Source organism: Bos indicus x Bos taurus, chromosome 2 (genome assembly GCF_003369695.1).
Source record: "Bos indicus x Bos taurus breed Angus x Brahman F1 hybrid chromosome 2, Bos_hybrid_MaternalHap_v2.0, whole genome shotgun sequence".
Classification (NCBI taxonomy): domain Eukaryota; kingdom Metazoa; phylum Chordata; class Mammalia; order Artiodactyla; family Bovidae; genus Bos; species Bos indicus x Bos taurus.
The window spans coordinates 118,685,239-118,708,432 of record NC_040077.1 but is presented as its reverse complement, the minus strand read 5'-3'; the positions used below and the strand labels follow the sequence as shown (position 1 = coordinate 118,708,432).

Here is a 23,194-nt window from a genome sequence, read left to right as displayed (position 1 = left end):
AGCAGTCTCGGGGTCCCTGGTCTCCCCACCGTGTCTGTGGGTCCCTTTTCTGCAGGCCAGATGGCAGCAGGACCCCACCCCACCCCAGCAGAAACCAGCATTCTTCTTCCCAAAAGCTGACTGCCCAGAGAAGGATCCTGGCAACCCAGGGCACCCTCTCCAAGTCTCCCAGTGTCTACTCAGGAAGGGAAATCCTGGGATTGGGAGGTGGTGGGTGGGCTCTGGGATTCCTGGCAACCTGCCTTCCCCTTCCTCCCACCTCCCCCCCCCACCTTCTTGCTCAATCCCACCTGTGCTGTTGCAGGCGGACCTGCCTCCCCCAGGGCTGTCCTGCTGGTTCAAGCCTGGCCCCTTCTTAGAGGCCAGCGGGTCACCCAGGTGCTCTGTGCACTCGCTCACTTGAGTTAGGGGTTGTCCTCACCCCTGCTGCTACTCACCCCTTCCTGTTTGGGTAACAGGCTTCAGTGCATTCTCAACTCCCAACTTCCACCATCTGCATTCCCCTGGGCCCCCTCCCCACCGAGGGGGCAGGGCACAAAATTAACCACCTCCCTCCCAGGAGCCCTTAACCGATGAGTGTATAAATAATACCCAACTTCCCCTCCGGGGCGGGGTGACTCTGAGGTATGTGTTCTGTTCCCTAGCACTGTGTTAGAAGGATACAGCTTCATCTGCCCCCAGTGGCCACTGTACCTGTTCCACACCTGTCTCCCCTATTGGTGTTTCCTGGGATAACCTTGAACTAAGACTTCTGCCTCAGCCGGTCCAGGAACTAGATGTCCAGACCCAGCAGGCACTGGCTGGGGGCAGGTACGTCACCCGACAAACCACAAGGCTGCGAGCCACGCCTCGACAGGCTCTGAACTTCCCCCATCCCAGGCGAAGCTGAATGAAGCCATTTCCCAGGGACAGAGTTTTCTGGTGGTGGATACTAGTGCCCGTTGACTAGTTACCTTAGGTATTGAATTAAGTTGCCTAATTCCTGCATTTAAAATAGGAAAATCTGAAATCGTTTCTTCTGTGAGTGTGTGCAGACAAAGTTGCCTCCCTTGGGTCCGTGGCCCCCAAAAGGAAGGGTAGGATTCCACCTTGGTTTACCTTGGGGTGGGGGGGCTCACAAAGTCACCAAGACCCTCACATGTCCCTACCCATTTGCCAAGACCAACTTTTGTGTCTCTAGGTAAAACACACTAAAGAAACAGAACTCCTTTTTTTGATTTTTTTTTGGTTTTGTTCTATTTTGGTGACAAGAGAGATCCTTGATGGAAAACTGGATCTGTAAGAAAAATAAGGACAGAGCCATTAGCTTAGACAACACTCTGTGACCCCAGAGTTCTGGTGGCTTTCCAGTTTTATGGCCTCAGGGTGAGGGTTTAGCAGCTAAGATCCTCCTGTGGGAAAATAAATAATTTAGGATTAAAATTTCTTCCATTCATCACCTTCCCTCTTCCTTTTGTCCGAACTCACAGAGACTTTGTTTTTTTCCCTTCAGGCTGTAACGAGCTTATGCAAAATGCCTGGCAGGAACTGGGCTTGGGCCATTGTTGGCACCTTCTGTTTCCTCTCCCTGTCCCCAGCACTTAAGATGGAGCCTCTCTCCCCTGAAATGGAAGGCCGTGGTGGTTTTACTACACTCAGCGCCCAAAAGGAGAGGGGAAAGCAGCTGATTGATTTTAGTGCTGCGTCATTCACTGGTGGGATGCAGCGAGAGAGGCTCACCAAGTTTTTGGAAAGAAAGTTCTGTAAACGTCTTTCCCTTGAGAGGAGGCTTTGCCACTGTCATCATATGGTTCCTCACTCTAGGGTAAGAAGGACACCCAACTGCCCATCTCCCTCTCAGAAGGTCGAAGAGCTGAGTCTCTGAAGCTCTGGATGACTCAGCAAATGCCCGTAATTCATCCCTCCTCCACCCACCAACATACGCATGTGCATTGATTCACGGGTCCTCAGGGTGGCTTTCAGTGGCTGAAATACTGAAGTCAGAGAGGTCTCCAGGCCAACAGGTCTGCACTTGGCCGTTCATCCTGCACTGCCTAACATATCACCTTCTTTAAACGCTCTTGCCCGCCATAGTCGGTGCTGCTGTCTGCTTCTCCCATATCCACTCTCACGTCTTCTTTCCTGGCAGGGGCCTCCTTTGGCTGGATACGCCCCTCCTTGTCCCCACTAGTCCATAGGGGCAGGGTGTGGGGGACATCTAGACCGGTCTAATCCAGTCACGAAAATTCACCCTGCTATGCTATTAATTTGCTTAAGAAGGAGCAGGAGACCCAGTGCAGGGGCTTGTCACCCCCAATGAGGGAGCAAGTATTCCAGGAGAGGGGCACCCTGGGAACAGATTTTTAACTCAAGAAGAGACCCAAGGGGAGGTGGCCTTTTCCCTTGCTTCTGGCTGTCAGGGTGTGCATGCGTGCTGTCGCTTCAGTTGTGTCTGACTCTTTGTGACCCTTTGGACTGTAGCCCGCCAGGCTCCTCTGTCTATGGGACTCTTCAGGCAAGAATACAGGAGTGGGTTGCCACGCCCTTCTCCACGGGTTCTCCCCAACCCAGGGATGGAACCTGCATCTCTTAGGTCTCCTGCATTGGCAGGGGGGTTCTTTACTATCAGCGCCACCTAGCTTTTTAAGGTATGAGGATACAATTCTGAGAGCTCCTCTAGCCATCTGCCCAGGAGGGGAACTAGCCAGCCCCGTGCTAAGGGTGTCAGAGCCGGAAGCTGGAAAAGTCCCCAGGTGTCTGATGACACCGCTGAGTTAACCAGCTCTGACACTTGCCCGCTGTCCTGTTGTTATGTGAGATAATCTCCTTAATATCATTTTGAACTGGATTCTCTGAAATTGGCAGCACCAAGTAACCTAACTCATAATCCACTTGTAAATCAAGTCGTAAAAGGCCACGACTGAGCGACTGAACTGACTGAACTGAAAAGGCCTTGTGGGCATTTGGAAACCTACCAGTTCCCACTTTCGTCTTACAGTTGAGTTAAAAAGAGAGGCGTCAGAGCAATGCCATTGGTAGAACACTTCCCAGATTTACTGGGAAGCACCTTAACCACATGAGAGAGGTAGGTAAGCTTCGTTCAACTGTCAAGCTAAGGAAATTTTCTCTCGAAGCAGTGAAAACTCTTTGCACGTGAAAGGGTCTGCATGGAGAGCAGCTGCTGAGCAACAAGATGCCTGGCAAGTGGGGGCTCTGTGAGCACCAGGGTCGGCTCATCCAATCAAGAGGCAATGAGACCCGAACCCCAGTGCTGGTTCAGGGTCCTCCCACTGTTCGCTACATGAATGGGGATGGGTCCTGGCACCAGGTTGGGGAAGCGCACATCTGTCTGTCCACATTTGTCAGGGAATAGGGGAACAAGCAGAGAGAAGCAGCTGGAGCCTTACCACCAGAGGTCACAGCTCACCAGCTCCTCCCACTGAGATACATCTCTGTGACCTTGTGGACACTTGTTGACCTGAGCCTGCCTGCTTTCCTTACCTCTGGAAGCCTCCTGAGATCCCAGGTGCTCACCTAGACCCAGAGAAGACCAGGAACAGGTGTCTACTCTGCAGGGTCTCCCTTCACTATCAGACTTCTCCACGTTGGCCCTCTGCTCTATCCATCTTCCCTACATCAGCTATTGCTAATGACCCTTATGTTCACAGCTAAGACCCATCCTTTCCTGCGAGCTCCCTCTATCCTTCTACCTACTTGACATCTCCACTTGGTTGTCCAGCAAAAATAACAGTAAAACAGAACTCTTGATTTCTGTCCCTTGTGCCTTCATCCTCTTGGAGTCAATTTTGAGGCTTCCCTTTTCCTCATTGTTTCATCCAGTCTACCAGCCAGACTTGCTGGTTCAATCCCCACACTGTCCACTGAAGCCAAGTGAAATCGCTCAGTTGTGTCTGACTCTTTTCAACCCCATGGACTGTAACCTACAGGCTTCTCCATCCATGGAATTTTCCAGGCAAGAGGACTGGAGTGGGTTGCCATTTCCTTCTCCATGGGATCTTCCTGACCCAGGGATAGAACCCGGGTCTCCTGCATTGCAGGCAGATGCTTTGCCGTCTGAGCCACCAGGGAAGCCCACACTGTACCTGTTCATTTTCCCTCTACACCCATCACCCTGGTCCAAGCACCGTCTTTGCCTGTCTAGACCAGTGCAAATGAGTCCTACCTGGTCTTCCTTCTCCATTCCCATTCTTTACCCAATAGATACTGTGATTGTTTTGAATCAAAACCAGGAGCTTGAGATATTCCCATTTGAGAGGAGGATGCATGAGTTAATATTGGGTTGGCCAAAACGTTTGAGGTTTTTCGTACTATTACGGAAAATTTCCAATGATCTTTTTGGTCAACCCAGGTGACACTAGTGGTAAAGTCCCCGCCTGCCAATGCAGGAGACATAGAGACTTGGATTCGATTCCTGGGTTGGGAAGACCCCCCTGGAGGAGGAAATGGCAACCGACTTCAGTATTCTTGCCTGGAGAATCCCAAGCACAGAGGAGTCTGGCAGGCTGCAGTCCATAGGGTCACACAGAGTTGGACATGACTGAAGCAACTCAGCATGCACGCAATAAATGTAAAGTGTCCAGAGGTGTGCTTATGTAAGGATTTGCTGTTGCTCTGTAGCAGGGGCTGTCCACCACATCTAGAACACAATGGAAACTCCAAGACCTTGCCTGACCTTGGTCTCCCCTAAAGTGGCATCCTGACCCCTTAGCTCTTAGCCATACTGGCTTCTCTGGCCCTAAAACTTAACATTAAGCATCTTTCCTGTTTCAGGGATGTAGGGTTTGCTGTTCCTTCTGCACAGAATGCTCTTCCCTCAGATCCGCATGGTCTGGCTCCTTCTGCCAAAGGTACCTCAGTTCAGAGGGGTCTTCACAGAACAGCCAGGCTCTGGCAGCGGCCCCTCCTGCTCAGCCCACCTCTCTCTGCTTTTTATCAGAGCCACTTTATTTCCTTGACAACATTTACCACCAAATCAAGTGATCCTGTTTATTCACTGACTTGTCCACAGTCTGCCTGCATCTACTGGAATGTAGGCTCCCCGAGGAGAGCTCTTGTCTGGCTTGGTTTACTCCTATAGCACAAGGTAGGTGCCCAGGAAATATCTAATGAATGAATGCATTATTTAATTACCAAATACTCCCCACTGTGTGGACTCTGCCACCTTCTAGCTTGGATGGCAGGTAAGTATGTGGGCCTCCATCTGAATTTTCACCTCTGATCTCTTTGCCTGGGGACTTTGGCTGGCCTAGATCCACAGATTTTACCAGACCTCAGAGTCGCGAGTCTAGCCCTGGCCTGTTGGTGGACTTGGCTGTCCATGCCCTACTGTGTCATCACATCTCACAGCACCTGATGTGGTGCTGGGCACATGGTCAGTACTAATGTGTGACAGCCCAGCTGACCCACTTGCACACCTACATGGGGAGGGGTGTTGGGCGGACACTGGGGAGCCAGGTGGGAGATACCATGGCCACCAGTGGCTATTAGTTCTGGGCTTCCAGAAAATGCTTCCCTGCCTCCTACTGGTGGTGCGTGCATCCAACCCTCAGAACCCTCAGCATCCACTGAATGACGGGGGAGTTTACATCACAGCCTGGCCCTGACAGAAGCCAAGTTTGGAAATGAGGTCATTTAAAACACATGTGATGCCAGTGAGCGTGGATCTCAACACTGGTTCCCAAATTGTCACCAGAAGAGCAATTTGACAGAAGCAGAGGGTCTGGTGAGAAAGCACCCTCTCCTCACAATCACCAGGCATGGGCTCTGGGGCTTGGAAAGGGCTCTGTCTCAGGCCACTACATGGGCGGGGGCGCTGGCATAGTCTGCCTCTTCTCCAGGGAAATCATGGGACCGAGGACAGAGGGTCTGTCTGTCCCTGGGAGGACCCACCTGTCCTAACTCTGTGTTGGGAAAGGGGCCTGCCCTAGGGAGACAGAGGAGTCACCACTCAGAACAGAAGAAAGAGGCAGAACTGTGTGATGTTGGCACACTGCGTGGTTTGAAAGTGATGGCAGTGATGCTGGGGTCCCCAAACAAGCCCCACCTGCCAACTGGACCCCTGCCAGCAACATACACACAGCTTTAGGGCCGGAGTGGAGCCTGGATTCGGTCTCTGGGGAGCCTTGTTAACTTTGCCACCAATGCAAACTCTCAGTAGTCCCAGGGAGGTGACCTAGTCCAGGCAGGGCAGGTTTCCAATTCACTCCTTCCTCCCTTCTCTGCCTCTCCGTTCTCCCTGCAGTCTGCGCCCCCCTTCACTTCCCCTCCTCCTGTCTCTCCTCCCATCATCTCCCCATCCCCCAGGGCTCAGGGCTGGACATACCCGTCGTGGACCCCAGACTCTCTGAGTGGCACTGGACATTGCAGTCAATAATATGGAATCACTACCTATTCCTGTGGTCTTTCAACTCTCTGGTTAAAGAAGGTCTCGGTGTGGAGCTGGCTAGTCTTAACACCCAGCACTAATCAAGTATCTTTGAACACACAGGACACTGACATCAAAGCTGAGATTTTTTTCAGGCACCCCGTCAGCCAGAATTCCAGGACATTTCATTTTTACAGTGTTTATATTTCCCGTGATCTTTTAATGACAAAACGTAGGATTTTGCATTTATGGCCCATTTGAAGATAATCTGGAAAACTCAGTAGTGGCCACAGGACTGGAAAAGGTCAGTTTTCATCCCAATCCCAAAGAAAGGCAATGCCAAAGAATGCTCAAACTACCACGCAATTGCACTCATCTCACACGCTAGTAAAGTAATGCTCAAAATTCTCCAAGCCAGGCTTCAGCAATATGTGAACTGTGAACTTCCAGATGTTCAAGCTGGTTTTAGACAAGGCAGAGGAACCAGAGATCAAATTGCCAACATCCACTGGATCATTGAAAAAGCAAGAGAGTTCCAGAAAAACATCTATTTCTGCTTTATCATTTCAGTTCAGTCGCTCAGTCGTGTCCGACTCTTTGCGACCTCATGAATCGCAGCACGCCAGGCCTCCCTGTCTGTCACCAACTCCCGGAGTTCACTCAGACTCATGTCCATCAAGTCAGTGATGCCATCCAGCCATCTCATCCTCTGTCGTCCCCTTCTCCTCCTGCCCCCAATCCCTCCCAGCATCATAGTGTTTTCCAGTGAGTCAACTCTTCGAATGAGGTGGCCAAAGTATGCCTTTGACTGTGTAGATCACAATAAACTGTGGAAAATTCTTCAAGAGATGGGAATACCAGACCACCTGACCTGCCTCTTGAGAAACCTGTATGCAGGTCAGGAAGCAGCAGTTAGAACTGGACATGGAACAACAGACTGGTTCCAAATAGGAAAAGGAGTATGTCAAGGCTGAATATTGTCACCCTGCTTATTTAACTCCTATGCAGAGTACATCATGGGAAATGCTGGGCTGGATGAAGCACAAACTGGAATCAAGATTGCCAGGAGAAATATCAATAAGCTCAGATATGCAGATGACACCACCCTTACGGCAGAAAGTGAAGAAGAACTAAAGAGCCTCTTGATGAAAGTGGAAGAGGAGAGTGAAAAAGCTGGCTTAAAATTCAACATTCAGGAAACTAAGATCATAGCATCTGGTCCTATCAATTCATGGCAAATAGATGGGGAAACAGTGGAAACAGTGTCAGACTTTATTTTTTTGGGCTCCAAAATCACTGCAGATGGTGATTGCAGCCATGAAATTTAAAAGATGCTTGCTCCTTGGAAGGAAAGTTATGACCACCTAGACAATATATTAAAAAGCAGAGACTTTGCCTACAAAGGTCTGTCTAGTCAAAGCTATGGTTTTTCCAGTAGTCATGTATGGATGTGAGAGTTGGACTATAAAGAAAGCTGAGTGGTGAAGAATTGATGCTTTTGAACTGTGGTGTTGGAGAAGATTCTTGAGAGTCCCTTGGAATACAAGGAGATCCAACCAGTCCATCCTAAAGGAAATAAGTCCTCAATATTCATTGGAAGGACTGATGCTGAAGCTCAAACTCCAATACTTTGGCCACCTGATATGAAGAACTGCTGCTGTTGCTGCTAAATAGCTTCAGTCGTGTCTGACTCTGTGCGACCCCATAGACAACAGCCTACCAGGTTCCTCTGTTCATGGGATTTTCCAGGCAAGAGTACTAGAGTGGGTTGCCATTGCCTTCTCCGTACAAAGAACTGACTCATCTGAAAAGACCCTGATGCTGGGAAAGATTGAAGGCAGGAAGAGAGGGGGATGACAGAGGATGAGATGGTTGGATGGCATCACCAACTCAGTGGACATGAATTTGAGTAAACTCCGCGAGTTGGTGATGGACAGGGAAGCCTGACGTGCTGCAGTCCATGGGGTCGCAAAGAGTCGTACACGACTGAGTGACTGAATTGAACTGGAGATAATTGCATTTAAGCTAAAAAGGAAGCTAATTTAAAGAAAATAAGTGATCAGCTGTAAAACATAGCTTGACTATATTCTGACTTCTAGTTTACAAATTTCTTATCTACTGATGTTAACAATTTTAGGTTTTAATAAAACTATAGTGTCTGTGGCAATCATTGTGTAATGCATAGAATCGCTATGTTGTGCGCCATAACTAATGGAGCATTGTAGGTTAATACTACTCTAAAAATATTTAAAAAATAAATTATATTATAGCTTTCAAAGGTCAATAAAATTTGGGGACTACTGAGTTAAAAAAGGATGATGATGATGTAGCCGCTACGTTGAGGTCTTCTTTGTGGCAGACACTGCACTGTGTTTAACATGCGTTTTTTTCACCGAGTCCCCCCACTTAACGTGGGCTGTACTATTATTATCAGCACTTAGCAAGAAAATGAAGCATCAGGAGTTAAAAACCTTGTCCAGGCCCAAGAAATACTGGGGGTAGAATGAGGATCTGATCCCAAGGTTTCCTGCCCAAGCTCACACCCATAGGTGCTGCCAGGAGGAGATTCTAAGATGAAACGCTTTAGCTCAGGCACCATCTTCAAACGCCAGTCACTACCACCTTACCCAGGGCCTCCCAAGTGGTGTTAGTGATAAAGAACCAGCCTGCCAGTGCAGGAGATGTAAGAGACGCTGGTTCAGTTCTTGGGTTGGGAAGATCCCCTGGAGGAGGGCATGGCAATCCACTCCAGTATTCTTGCCTGGAGAATCCCATGGGCAGAGGAGCCTGGCAGGTTTTGGTCCATAGCGTCGCAAAGAGTCAGACATGACTGAAATGACTCAGCACAGCACACTGTCTACCCAGCCGGTGGCCAGCCCGGGAGGGCCGTACATCCCTTAGTTCATCCTCACAACCACTGCCCTTGAACGTGCTGTTATTCTCCCCACTTTAGAGATGATACCGACTCTCACAGAAGTTAAGTAATATGGGCCCGAACACCCAGCGACCTGGGAGTGGAGGCCAGACTAGAACCGTGGGCTCTAACTCCAAAACCAGCATCTTCCCAACCATCTCCAAGATGATAACAGTAACAAGACTCCTGGCCATCTCTCTGCCCTCCAAGCACCCCGTCTCATGCTCCCAACCATCTCAAGAGGAAGGTTCTATGACGTTTCCTGTTTACAGATGAGGAAACCGGGGATCCTCAGCTGCTATGGAATTTTGCAAAGCTTAAGGTGCTTCTCTGCTCTTTTATGAATGGTCCCATGATCAGGCAGCAGAGCCTTTGAGGAGATGGCGAGCTCTCCCTGGAGCTTATTTTCTGGGTTGGGCTTTTGAGCATCTATTCCCACCACACACCCTGCTGTGGCTGCTAGAGGTCTGGGGCTGGTTGCCAGCGAGGAAGGATGTGGGAAGGGACAGTTAGGGAGTTTGGGATGGACATGTACACACTGCTATATTTAAAATGGATAACCAATGAGGACCTACTGGATAGCACAGGGAACTCTGCTCAGTGTTATGTGGCAGCCTGGGTGGGAGGGGAGTCTGGGGGAGAATGGATACATGTATATGTGTGGCTGAGTCCCTTTGCTGTTCACCTGAAACTAACCACCTGAAAGTAACTATTGTTAATCAACTATACTCCAATATAAAATAAAAAGTTTTTTAAAAAAAAGAAAAAAAAAGCTCCCATTACTGCCTCCCCTTCTCCTCCCCCTCATCACTTATTAAGCTTTCATGGCACATGGATTTGACAATGGGGATAATTATAGGCAGGAGGAGAAGGGGATGACAGAGGATGAGATGGTTGGATGGCATCACCGACTCAATGGACATTGGTTTGAGCAAGCTCAGAGAGCTGGTGATGGACAGGGAGGCCTGGCATGCTGCAGTCCCTGGGGTTGCAAAGAGTTGGACACGCCTGAGTGACTGAACTGATAATTAAAGGTTGCCGGGAGCCATCTCCCGGCATATTGCATATTGAGTGCAGCACTTTCACAGCATCATCTTTCAGGATCTGGAATAGCTTAACTGGAATTCTATCACTGCCGGGAGCCAGCGTGAGGAACTCTGCCCGTGGCAAAGGTCATGAGGAAGGAGGCTCGGCATACGCAAAGGCGGGATCGAGCCTCAGGAGTTCCCCTGGAAATTCTCGAGCATCTACCCCCAAAACCAGAGTCTGCCTATTTTCTGCTTTGTGCTCTCACCTACACCTCTGACTTTATGGGGGGCTGTCCCCCACTACCTCTCTCTGAAAAAAGAGTTAACTTACAGCTCCAGTTAATAATTCCTGGGTGTGATAGTGTTTCAACCTACAAACTCTTTTGGAAGTCCTCTAGCCTGCCTGAATAGGTTTTTCCGGCCACATGTGATTGCTCAGAGCCTCCCAACTGTGAGAGGCATGAGATGTTCTAAACTGTCTAAATACAGATTCCTTTGAGCAGTTAAAAGATTGATTAGAAATTGTATTGGTGAAGGGTTTGTCACTTGTTGGGCCAATGTTTGCTGCTAAGTCTCCATATCCCTTACCTACTGTGTCCCTGGCAGTGTATTGACTACATTCAGGAATCTAAGTAGTAGCTTTAATGTTTGTAACCTGGGACCCTTGAGTTAATTCTTTTTCTTGTTGTAGCCCACCACACCTTTGCCCTGTAGGAATGCAACTTTATCTAATGCTTTTGGAGGGTGGTGCCTGACTCATCACCTTTAGAGAAAAATAAGTTTTCTGAAGAAAGGGTCTTAAAATGTTAACAGGCCTCCAGGCCAGAAGATGATGCAAATCACCTAAACTTTTGCATATGATAAATTTGCAGGAAGAAAGCCTGGCTTGCTGCCTGACTCTACCCCTTCCCCCATTATCCTCTATGCATAACTTAAGGTATAAAAACTACTTTGGCAAATAAAGTGCGGGCCTTGTTCACCAAAACTTGGTCTCCCCATGACGTTCTTTCTCTCACCTTCTGGCTGAATTATTCAGCCTCTTTTCTCCACTGAATTTCCTCACTGAGCTATCCTTATTCTATTACTCTTTATATCTTTAATTAACATTTAAATAAGCTGTTGTTTCCTGATTCCTTCCTTCTCCGTTCCTCTCTCCTTTTCACTCTTTAGCTCTTTCTCTATCTTTAGATCTTTCTCTATTTTCTTTCCTTTTTTCTTTTCCCCCCTTTTTTTTGAAAAGAATGTATTTTTAATATGTAAATATGACAAACAGAATATATAAAGAAGCTCTCTAAATCAATAGAAATGTGGAAGAAATATATAAACTGGTATTTCATTGATAAAAAAAACAGAATTATCCTGGTAAACCTCACAAGGAATAAGTGGAACAGAGTTGAAAACCAGTATGAGGCATCAGTGCACCCTCCACATATCAGGAGATAGTTAAACATATATGATACCAGATGATGCCAATTACTGGTGATGTAAAGCAATGAGAATATCGATATAATGGTAACTGGAGAGTACTTGAATAATAATTTTGGAATAACATCTGGAATTATATAAAAAATTACTTATTTCCCATCTATGACCCTAGAATATGTATTATAGGGTATATAACCAAAAGAAAATAGAGAAAGATCTAAAGATAGAGAAAGAGCTAAAGAGTGAAAAGGAGAGAGGAACGGAGAAGGAAGGAATCAGGAAACAACAGCTTATTTAAATGTTAATTAAAGATATAAAGAGTAATAGAATAAGGATAGCTCAGTGAGGAAATTCAGTGGAGAAAAGAGGCTGAAATAAGGATAGCTCAGTGAGGAAATTCAGTGGAGAAAAGAGGCTGAATAATTCAGCCAGAAGGTGAGAGAAAGAACGTCATGGGGAGACCAAGTTTTGGTGAACAAGGCCCGCACTTTATTTGCCAAAGTAGTTTTTATACCTTAAGTTATGCATAGAGGATAATGGGGGAAGGGGTAGAGTCAGGCAGCAAGCCAGGCTTTCTTCCTGCAAATTTATCATATGCAAAAGTTTAGGTGATTTGCATCATCTTCTGGCCTGGAGGCCTGTTAACATTTTAAGACCCTTTCTTCAGAAAACTTATTTTTCTCTAAAGGTGATGAGTCAGGCACCACCCTCCAAAAGCATTAGATAAAGTTGCATTCCTACAGGGCAAAGGTGTGGTGGGCTATAACGAGAAAAAGAATTAACTCAAGGGTCCCAGGTTACAAACATTAAAGCTACTGCTTAGATTCCTGAATGTAGTCAATACACTGCCAGGGACACAGCAGGTAAGGGATATGGAGACTTAGCAGCAAACAATGGCCCAACAAGTGACAAACCCTTCACCAATACAATTTCTAATCAATCTTTTAACTGCTCAAAGGAATCTGTATTTAGACAGTTTAGAACATCTCATGCCTCTCACAGTTGGGAGACTCTGAGCAATCACATGTGGCCGGAAAAACCTATTCAGGCAGGCTAGAGGACTTCCAAAAGAGTTTGTAGGTTGAAACACTATCACACCCAGGAATTATTAACTGGAGCTGTAAGTTAACTCTTTTTTCAGAGAGAGGTAGTGGGGGACAGCCCCCCATAAAGTCAGAGGTGTAGGTGAGAGCACAAAGCAGAAAATAGGCAGACTCTGGTTTTGGGGGTAGATGCTCGAGAATTTCCAAGGGGACTCCTGAGGCTCGATCCCGCCTTTGCGTATGCTGAGCCTCCTTCCTCATGACCTTTGCCACGGGCAGAGTTCCTCACGCTGGCTCCCGGCAGTGATAGAATTCCAGCTGAGCTATTCCAGATCCTGAAAGATGATGCTGTGAAAGTGCTGCACTCAATATGCAATATGCTGGGAGATGGCTCCCGGCAAAAGGTGCTCTCAGTGCCTGCTCAGATCCTCTTTGTGCGCTTGCATATCCACTGCCCAGTCCTGTGAATTATGAACGCTGTCTACTGATGGCCTAGAGCTGCCTGCTTCCCCAGGAACTTGTCCTCACCCAAACGGGAGCCATTTTTCACAAAGACACACACTCCCAACCTCTCCCAGTAGCTAACGACTGACTCACAGAAGAGCAAGAAAGGCCAACCCTCTTGCCCCAAGGCTAGACCCCCTCTGGGTGTCATTCAACCTCCAGGCCTGCCTGGACCAGGCTAAGTGGACTTCAGCTGAGACCTCATCCTTGCTTTGCTCCGTCCCCTCCCTCTCTGGCCTCCCCTCACTCTTTTTCCTTCACTAAATCCTGTGCACCCAAATCCTTGTCTCAGGCTCTGCTACTAGGGAGCCCAGCCTGAGACAGGGGAGGATCCAAGATGTTGCATAAGGCAGGCTCCCTGCCCTCAGTGATCTTGTACTAGAAGGTGGAGACAGGCCACCTATGTACGTAAAAATCATCCACAGTACAGGATGGAATAGGCTGGAGAGAACAGTGGTTTAAAAGATGGGAGAAGGTTTCTGTGGAACACGAAGTTCACAGAGGACAAGAAGGGCTGGAAACAGTGGGAACCACAGGGAGAAAGTTTGAAGGAAAAGCTCCAAGAGGTGTAGGACCCCCGGCTCACCTCTCCTGTCTCCTCCTAGCTGGGGTCTGTGAGGAGAGGAACCACCCGAGGTCAGCAGGGAACAGGGAAATCTCTGTTTTGACGATCCCAACAATGGGTTTAGCGTTGTCCATGAGTGTCCGGGGCTGCCCGAGAGAGCCACGCCAGTAGGCCCTGAGGCCAGAAATGAGTCTCTCACTCTCAAGTTTCCCCTGAAAGACTGGGGGTCTTGGTGCCCCCATAAAGACCTCCTCCTTTCAGAGAAGGGACAGGCGCTTCACCATGCTACAGGGCTGGCGAGTCGATGGGCTCTAGGATCACTCTGCAGAGGGCCACGGGCATGAAAGGGGTCCACATACCTGCCGGACTGCGGGCCTGGGGACTTGTTTACAAAGATTCAAGGATGTAGTAGGCAGCTCCTAGGGCTCCCAGAGCCACAGCAACAGTTCCGAGGGCTCGGAGCACGCGAATTACGATGAGTGGAATGTTTTCTTGAAGGTCTTCTGCAGAGCAAAGCAGAGAACCCATGGGTTGGGGGCAGCTGGGCTTTAGTGCTCGTCCGTAGGCAGGGGAAAGGAAACCATGAGGATGACAGGAACACCCACCTCCCCGCTAAAGGTCCTCCTCTCAAGGGAACACAGTTCCTTTCGCCTCTTTCAGTAACGCTCTACCACAAGACTCCCTCCAGGATCCGGGGATGGGCTGGCCTGGGATGCCAGCTCCCCTGGGCACTCAGAGAGAAGATGACAAGGTGTTTAAGGCCACCGTGTGCCAGGCCCTGTGCTAAACACCTCCCTCCCACCCAGTGTCCTCTTCAGGCCTCACAACCCCGCTGTGGAGGAGTCCTGCCGCATAGGTCTGTTCTGGAGATTAGGCAACTGAAGAAGCCACATATTACACCCCCACAAAGCGGGTGGGAAGGGAAACTGCACGAGGCTGCTAGTAAGTATGAACAAAGTGAAAGTGACTTGACTGACTCTTTGCGACCCCATGGACTTTAGCCTACCAGGCTCCTCCGCCCATGGGATTTTCCAGGCAAGAGTACTGGAGTGGGCTGCCATTTCCTTCTCCAGAGGATCTTCCCAACACAGGGATTGAACCCAGGTCTCCTGCACTGCAGGCAGACGTGGAAGGCACTCAGAAAAAGCAGTAGCCATTTGGACAAAGACCCTACTAAAGCAGAGATTCTTACTTAATATTTAAGCACTTAAAATTTTTTAATTTAATTTAAAAAAATCAAAATTTTAATGTATTTAAAGCCAGAGCCAACACTCCACTCTGCATAGAAATGGAAAGGTTACAGAAGCAGGTGTGAACTTGAGCAGACTTAGGTGCACACCTGACACAGGCCAGACTGGACCTCGGCCCCTCCCCTTCACATTCCTATTTCTGAGCCTCGCTTGTACCTTTTCCTCCACCCGGGATCCTTTCCCTTTAAAATAGGCCATGTGTATGTGTGTGCGTGTGCATGTATGCGTGTGCTCAAGAGCATCCTAAAATCCTTCCAGATTCAGCTCAGATATGACTGATAACACAGCATCTACGTGGACCCCAGCTCAGGAGCGAAGCTCTTTGAACATCTCTTTTGGGACACAGATCCCTTCCTGGTTTGCATCGGAGTTTCTAGATGCACATCTTAGCTTATCATGTAGAAAATGAAAGTGAAAGTCTTTCAGTCATGTGCGACTCTTTGCGACCCCATGGACTATACAGTCCATGGAATTCTCCAGGCCAGAATACAGGAGTGGGTAGCCGTTCCCTTCTCCAGGGGATCTTCCCAACCCAGGGATCTAACCCAGGTCTCCCAAATTGCAGGCGAATGCTTTACCAGCTTAGCCACCAGGGAAGCCCATGACCTGCTGAGGCTAAGGGCAATTTCATAAACAGAAAGATCAGTGAAGAACTGGTCCCTGGGGCAAAGGAAGCAGGCAGCTAGGGCCCTGGCCTTGTGGGGAGGAAAGGCAGGCCTTCCCCCTTGGTCTGGTGGCCACGGAAGGAGCGCGAATCAGATACCATGTGGATGGCACAATTTTTAAGAGTAAAGCTCCCTGTTCTGGTTTCCCTCACCGTGCCTAGCATCCTATGCAGAGGAGGTTTTCCTACTTGGTGGTTTGTGAATCCATGGCGCTCCCTGGCACCAGATGGATGAATGTACTGAATGGAAAGACAGCTGATCATGGCAATGGTGGGGGCGGGGGCAGGCCCTTCCTAGCCAGGACTTACCAGGTAGCAGAGCATTTTAGCTCTGGTGTGCTCTCCCAACACACCTGGGTATCTGTTCGCCTCGCTTCACAAGGCTGAGAGATGATGATTTTCAAGAATGTACAAGACAGGGGAGTTGGCGGGGGAGGGGCTGGGAAGAGGAGTAGAATGGAGATGGGGGTGGGTGGGTTCTGCTTTACGGTGGGTGATGCCCAGATGGAAGATGTATCCTGTTGGACATGTGTAAGATCTGAGTATAAGTGGGGCTTCCCTGGCTTCCAGAGCTGGGGGGAGGTGGAGGTCCTGCTCTAGCCCTTGTACGTAGCCCTGATGCTGCTGCTGTTAAGTCGCTTCAGTCGTGTCCGACTCTGTGTGACCCCATAGACAGCAGGCCACCAGGCTCCCCCGTCCCTGGGATTCTCCAGGCAAGAACACTGGAGAGGGTTGCCATTTCCTTCTCTAATGCATGAAAGTGAAAAGTGAAAGTGAACTCGCTCAGTTGTGTCTGACTCTTGGCGACCCCATGGACTGCAGCACACCAGGCTTCTCTGTCCATGGGATTTTCCAGGCAAGAGTACTGGAGTGGGGTGCCATTGCCTTCTCCGTACGTAGCCCTGCGCCACTGCAAAAGCTACTGGAGAAGTTCCCTGGACAGATGTCTTCCCACCAGGGGAAGCGGCAGCCACCTGGGGGCTTCATGGGAGAGGAAGAGAAGGGTGAGGCAGTGGGGGCCACTGGGTCAGGGACAGACCCCTGTGGGGCTGCCAGGAATAGCCTGAGACCTGCTGAAGGAGGGGGAGGACTTCTTCTCACCAAGGGGTACGTGACTTACATTCACATGTATCTCTAAATTCTGGGGGAAGTTCACATGCGGGTCAAGAACAGGAAGCTTTTGGCTGTGGCACAGGCCACAGAAGGAGGCAGTGGCCTGACAGAGCGTTTAATCACCGAGCTTCTGAGTGACAGGGAGCTTGCGATGGAGGGGCTGTGGGAGAGTGTGCTCTGAAGCAAAGAAGAATGAACCCCAAAGGAGAAAATTGGCACCTCTCTGTGCAGGTGGGTCCAGGCAGAAAAGGCCAGAAGCCCCACCCGAGGAAGCAGCTTTCCTCTGGGCCTTGGAGTCCCCAGAGGAGGCTGAGTGCATGTGTGCGTGCTGAGTTGCTTTAGTCGTGTCTGACTCTTTGCGACCCTGGGGACCACAGCCTGCCAGGCTCCTCTGTCCATAGGACTGTAAGTACGAGGTGAGCCCAAGATCCAGCACCCCCCCAGGGGCTGCAGAACCTGTAAAAGGTGAGGAGGTTTGGGAATCCTCTCCCTGACATGGTCGGCCAGGCCCGAGGCAGAAGGACATCGAAGATGCGGCTGTGGCAGAGGCCCAGACGACGCCAGCAAGCAGAGCTGCCGGGGCAAATGGAACAGGAACAGAATGCGCGCGGGCCCACTCGAATCAGAGGCCCTGCTGGACAGAGAAGGAGAGAGGTGAGGGGCCCACTGCTGCAGGAGGTGTCCATGCGAGGAGCAGTGGCCTATGTAGAGGAGAGAGGAACGACTGCTTGGGGAAATAATGCATGCTACCTGGGAATAACACAGAGAACACCCATGTAATAGCTCACACCTGGACAGTGCTCTGTATGGCATTATCCATCGCATCTCATTGTCAGCAGTCCTGGGGTGGGGAATATTGTTATCCTCAGCTTACAAATAAGGAAACCGAGGCTCAAAGAATATCAAATATGTGCCCCGATAGTAAGGAGATGGAAGAATCGGGCTTCAGCTCAGGATTACTAACTCGCAATTTGGGGCTCTTTCCACGGAATTTGAGGGAAGGAGGACTGCACATCCTAGGAGAGGTGGCATTGACATTCCTGCAACCAGAGCGGCCATGTTCCGTTTTTCTGGAGCTCACAGATTTATCCAGAAGACAACCACTCCAGTGGACCGTCTTTGAGATCCTTTCCCAAGCTCATCTTCCATTACTGTCCTGAGCTGCAGGTCCCAGAGGAACTTGGAGACAGCGCCCTCTGCTGTTTAGCAAGAGGACTCCCGGATGGATCATTCCCTCCTGTAACTACTTCCGCCTTGGCTCCCTCTTCCTTTTTTTTATTTTTTAAAATAATATTTGGCTGCACCGGGTCTTAGTTGCAGCATGAAGGATCTTTGATCATTGTTGTGGCATGTGAGATCTTTAGTTGCGGCATGTGAACTCTTAGTTGAGGCATGTGGGATCTAGTTCCCTGGTCAAGGATCGAACCCAGGCCCCCCATGTTGGGAGCTCAGAATCTTTACCACTGGATCACCAGGGAATTCCCTGTCTTGGCTTCTTGACTGAACTGCCAACCCTAAAGCCCAGGAAGCCAGTGATCAACACCCATTCTACTTAGACTTGCCCACGACAGAAACTTTTCCTGGAAAGGGGAGGGACGGGATTCTAAAGATGAGACTTATCTTTTTTCTTTTAAAAAACTGGGAAAAAACAAACAAACAAACCGGACACACAATTTCCATTCTAAAGTTTACCCCTTTGAAGTGTTCAGTGGCTTTCAATATATTCATGAATGTATGCAATCATCATCACTAATTCCAAACTTTTCCATCCTCCCCCAAGCCCATTAGCAGCCCTGCATATTCTCCACTCCCTGCGGTTCTGGGCAATAGATTTGTCTATTGTGGACATTTCATAAATGGAATCACACAATATGTGGGCTTTTTCGAGACTGCCTTCTCTCCTTAGTCTAATGTGTCTGAGGTTCATCTGTGTGGCAGCATGTATCAGCATCGCTCGTGTCTTTGATTTTGGCTGCACTGGGTCTTGGTTGTCATGCGAGGGCTTCTGTAGTTGTGTGTGGGCTCCAGAGCAATGCAGGTTCAGTAGTTGTGGCACCTGGGCTTAGTTGCCCCAAGACATGTGGGATCTTAGTTTCCCTGACCAGGATGGGACCTGTGTCCTCTGCATTGGAATTTCAATTCTTAACGGCTGGACCACCAGGGAAATCCCCATCATCGCTTCTTATTGCCAACTAGTATTTCATTGCATGGATGTACCATATGTTGTTTATCCATTTATCATTTGATGGTCACTGAGCTGTTTCCACTTTTCGGCTATAATGAATAATGCTGCTGTTTTAGTTCTGGTGTGGATGTATGTCTTTAATTCTCTTAGGTATATACTCAGATCAGGAATTGCTGGATCAGATGGCAATTTCATGTTTAACCGTTTGAGGAACTCCCAGACAGTTTTCCACAGCAGTTTAACCATTTTACATTCCCACCATCAGTGTGAGAAGGTTTTGACTTCCCCACAGCCTCACTGAGGCTTGAAATTGTCCATCTTCTTGATTACAGACATTCTTCTGGAAGACTTGTATTTTCTTGAGCTACAGTATTCTCTACATATGAAAAGATTTGTATTTTAGAATATGGCATCTTTTATTTAAAGGTCCTCATCCCTTATCACCAACCTTCCTTCCCACTCTGGCTCCAAGGGAGACAATTCCTTTGGCAGAAGAAGAGTGGGCATCCACTGTAACCATGGATGAGCCTCACCAGTTCCCACTTTGCCTCCGCCACAAACAGAATACCAATCTGAGGGTGAGCCACATGCATTCATGAAAAGATGTGCAAATAGAAAGTCTTGTGTTCTACAGATCAGTTCTCAAGGCCATAATCCAGAAAGATTTATCTCAGTGTGACGGTCATCAGTTCAGTCGCTTAGTCGTGTCTGACTCTTTGTGACCCCTTGGACTGCAGCATGCCAGGCTTCCCTGTCCATCACCATCTCCCGGAGTTTACTCAAACTCATATCCATCAAGTCGGTGATGCCATCCAACCAACTCATCCTCTGTCGTCCCCTTCTCCTCCCACCTTCAATCTTTCCCAGCATCAGGGTCTTTTCAAATGAGTCAGCTCTTCGCATCAGGTGGCCAAAGTATTGGAGTTTCAGCTTCAGCATCAGTCCTTCCAATGAACACCCAGGACTGATCTCCTTTAGGATGGACTGGTTGGATCTCCTTGCAGTCCAAGGGATTCTCAAGAGTCTTCTCCAACACCACAGTTCAAAAGCATCAATTCTTCAGCACTCAGCTTTCTTTATAGTCCAACTCTCATATCCATACATGACTACTGGAAAAACCATAGCTTTGACTAGATGGACCTTTGTTGGCAAAGTAATGTTTCTGATCATAACATATACAATATTTAGTATCATACTCAAAACATTTCCACATGTTAATGGATTGATCCCTAGCCACAGAAATGTTGTTGTCACAGCCATACTTGGATTTAGGACTCACCCTTACTCCTCTCATTTATTTTATGTCCACACAATCTGAGAGGGAATGCTGTGGTCCTGGGAGTTTGGTGGGCTCAGGACCACAGTCACGGGCACTGGCTCAAGGTAGATCCAGAAGCTCAGAAAGGATGTTCTTCCTCCTGGGCAGACCACCAAACCTTCCAGGATTGGAAGATCATTGCTGCAGTTGAGGGAGGATTCTAAAGTCAGAATAGACCGAAGTTCCCCTCTTAGTGCTACCAGCAGCTGCATGAGGGGCAGCTGTTACACTTGCTTGAGCCTCAGTTTCCCCATCCATAAAATGGAGATGATACTAGTATCTCCTTTATAAGACTGTGAAATAAGATCACTTGGCTGAGTCGAATGTCAGGTATGCGGTGAGTGCTCAGTGATAAATGTTAGCTATTACCATTATTAGTAGCATGGTATTAACCAGACCACCTCCTGAACTCTGTTCAAGTTCTCTCGACACAATCCCATGCTCATTCAGACTCTGGCTACCCAAGAAGACGGGGGACAACTTTTCCTGGACAGCCATTCTATTTTCAGACAGAGCTAATTGTTGGATACTTTTTAAAGTTGAGCAGAAATCTACCTTCTACAGTGCCTTCCATGGATGAGTTGCCAGATTTAGCAAATAAAAATATAGGATGCCCGTGCAATATTCAGGACACACTTATTATTTATCTGAAATTTGACAGGGAGGCCTGTATTTTATCCAGCAACCCTATCCATGGGCCCTTAGTCGGACATCTGAGAACAACATAGAACAAATCTACTCATACTTTCCAGCTGACAGACAGACAATCTTCAATTCCCTCAACGGAGTCTCCTACACCAGAAGGCTCTTGCCTCCCCCGATTCCTCTCAGCTCCCCATCCTGGACTATCTTCCTTGGACTAGATTGTTAGGCATCTTTTGCGCACACAAACAGCCTGATGAGGACAGAGTAAAGCAGCATGACCGCCTTCCTTGTCGTTCACTGGATTCTTCTATTAATGCAGCCTTGGTGTTTATTTGGGTATGTATGGCTCCCAAGGAGCTAATACTACCCACCGAGCCACGGCGAATGTTAATCTGTCTGAATACCCTGTGGCTGTCTTTAGAGAGACTCAACATGGTGAGGAATGACAAAACCCAGGAATCCTGGGCTCTTGGGTAAAAAAATGAACCCCAAACCCTTCACCCTCGCCCTCACCCACACACTCCCCACTGCACAGCTCCAGAATACACATTATCAGTACATCACGACCCAATCAGAAGAGTTATCAGCCTCTGGGGCAGCCCTGGGATCCATCAGCAGAAAGCCTAGAACCACTTGAGTAAGACGGCCGCCCACCTGCTTTCCTGGACCGAGAGGATGCTTTGGAGTTGGGGTCTGGAGACACGACGTCCTGAGCTGAGTGGCTGTGGCTGACTTCTGGAGCTGGGAGGGCTCGGCGTGCAGGTTGCGAGGGGGGTAGAGTTGCTGCTGGGCTGTGAGGTGCACCCCGAGCTGGGCTGCTGCGGGGTGGGCCCTGGGCTGGGGGGCGGTGGGGCAGGTGCTGGGTTGGGCGTCAGGGGGGCCGACCCCGAGCTGGGCAGCTGCGAGGTGGGCTTGGGGCTGGGTGGTCGCGGGCTGGATCCAGAGACGGGCTGCTGGGAACTCGACTCTGAGCTCTGCTGCTGGGGGGTGGATTCGGAGCTGGCGTGCCGGGAGGTGGAGCCCCGGCGCCTGGTTTCTGACTTCTTCCTCTTGCCCTTCTTCATGGTGGATCCTCCTGACCTAAGCGTGCACCTACATGGAGCTGCCTAATGTCCCGGCTCCCTCGCTGAGGGGCCGTGTGCCCCTGCCCTGGGGGAAGGCTCTGGCGTCCGTCTGGGCTAAGGCCCTGAAGCGAAGAGTCACCCACCCGCCTCCTGTGAGGTCACAAAAGACAGGGTGGCTCCCATGGCAGGGGCTCTGGGGACAGTCTTCTCTGCTGACACCTGCCTGCTGCCCTCCGTCCTCCTTGGTTCCTGGAGGTGCCCACAGACCTGGGCACCTGGCTAAGCCTGGCCTTGGAGCCTGTGGCAACTTAGACCTCAGGATTCTGCAAACTGAGACCCTCCTTTGGGCACCTGCCTGCTGGTTGTGTCCCTGGGTCTCTGTGCGCTATTCCTCTCCAAGACACCCTGGCTGAGACGCTTCCTCTATCACTGGTTTTCATGTAACCCCCACCCACTCCAAACAAACAAACCACTTCACCATGCATTTTGTGAATTTTTGGTAACTGAAGATTTGCGGGTCCATGGAAGATCTACAGCCTTTTACTGTCTTGCTGTCTGCTTCCCCACACCAGATTATCCCGTTTGGAGTGGCTTCCCCCTTCTCCCAAAGTCTGCTCTCCTCACTGTGGGAAAGGACTTGGGGGGTTCCCCAACTTTGATAAGAAACACTGCAATGGGGAAAAGAATTTCCACAAAAACATAACAGGTGTTTGGAAAAATAAACTTTTCTGAAACTCATTACACTGACAATAGCAGTTGCTGTTGTTCAGTCGCTTAGTTGTGTCTGACTCTTTGTGACCCCATGGACTGTAGCACACCAAGCTTTCCTGTCCTTCACCGTCTCCTGGAGTTTGCTCAAACTTATGTCCATTGAGTCGGTGATGCCATCGAACCATCTCATCCTCTGTCGTCCCCTTTTCCTCTTGCCCTCAATCTTTCCCAGCATCAGGGCCTTTTCCAATGAGTTGGCTCTTTGCATCAGGTGGCCAAAGCATTGGAGTTTCAGCTTTAGCAACAGTCCTTTCAATGAATATTCAGGGTTGATTTCCTTTAGGATTGACGGGTTTGATCTCCTTACTGTCCAAGGGACTCTCAAGAGTCTTCTCCAACAC

General features: G+C 49.2%; 1 protein-coding gene across 2 annotated transcripts; it reads right to left on the bottom strand.

The window, feature by feature from the left end:
- Positions 1-391: 391 nt before the first annotated feature.
- SPATA3 (spermatogenesis associated 3) lies at positions 392-22,169 on the bottom strand. 2 transcript variants are annotated; one of them, XM_027516011.1, is made up of 5 exons: positions 21,916-22,082; positions 21,673-21,809; positions 17,327-17,501; positions 14,203-14,346; positions 392-1,276 (listed from the first exon to the last, which is right to left on the bottom strand). In XM_027516011.1, exons 1-4 carry the CDS (start codon positions 22,080-22,082, stop codon positions 14,241-14,243), a joined length of 585 nt encoding a protein of 194 aa, XP_027371812.1. In that variant the 3' UTR covers positions 392-1,276; positions 14,203-14,240. The 2 variants fall into 2 exon arrangements, 1 of the variants encoding a protein (XP_027371812.1); XR_003506534.1 differs by having other exon boundaries at positions 1,218-1,276; positions 17,327-17,504; positions 21,673-22,169.
- Between the last annotated feature and the right edge of the window lie 1,025 nt (positions 22,170-23,194).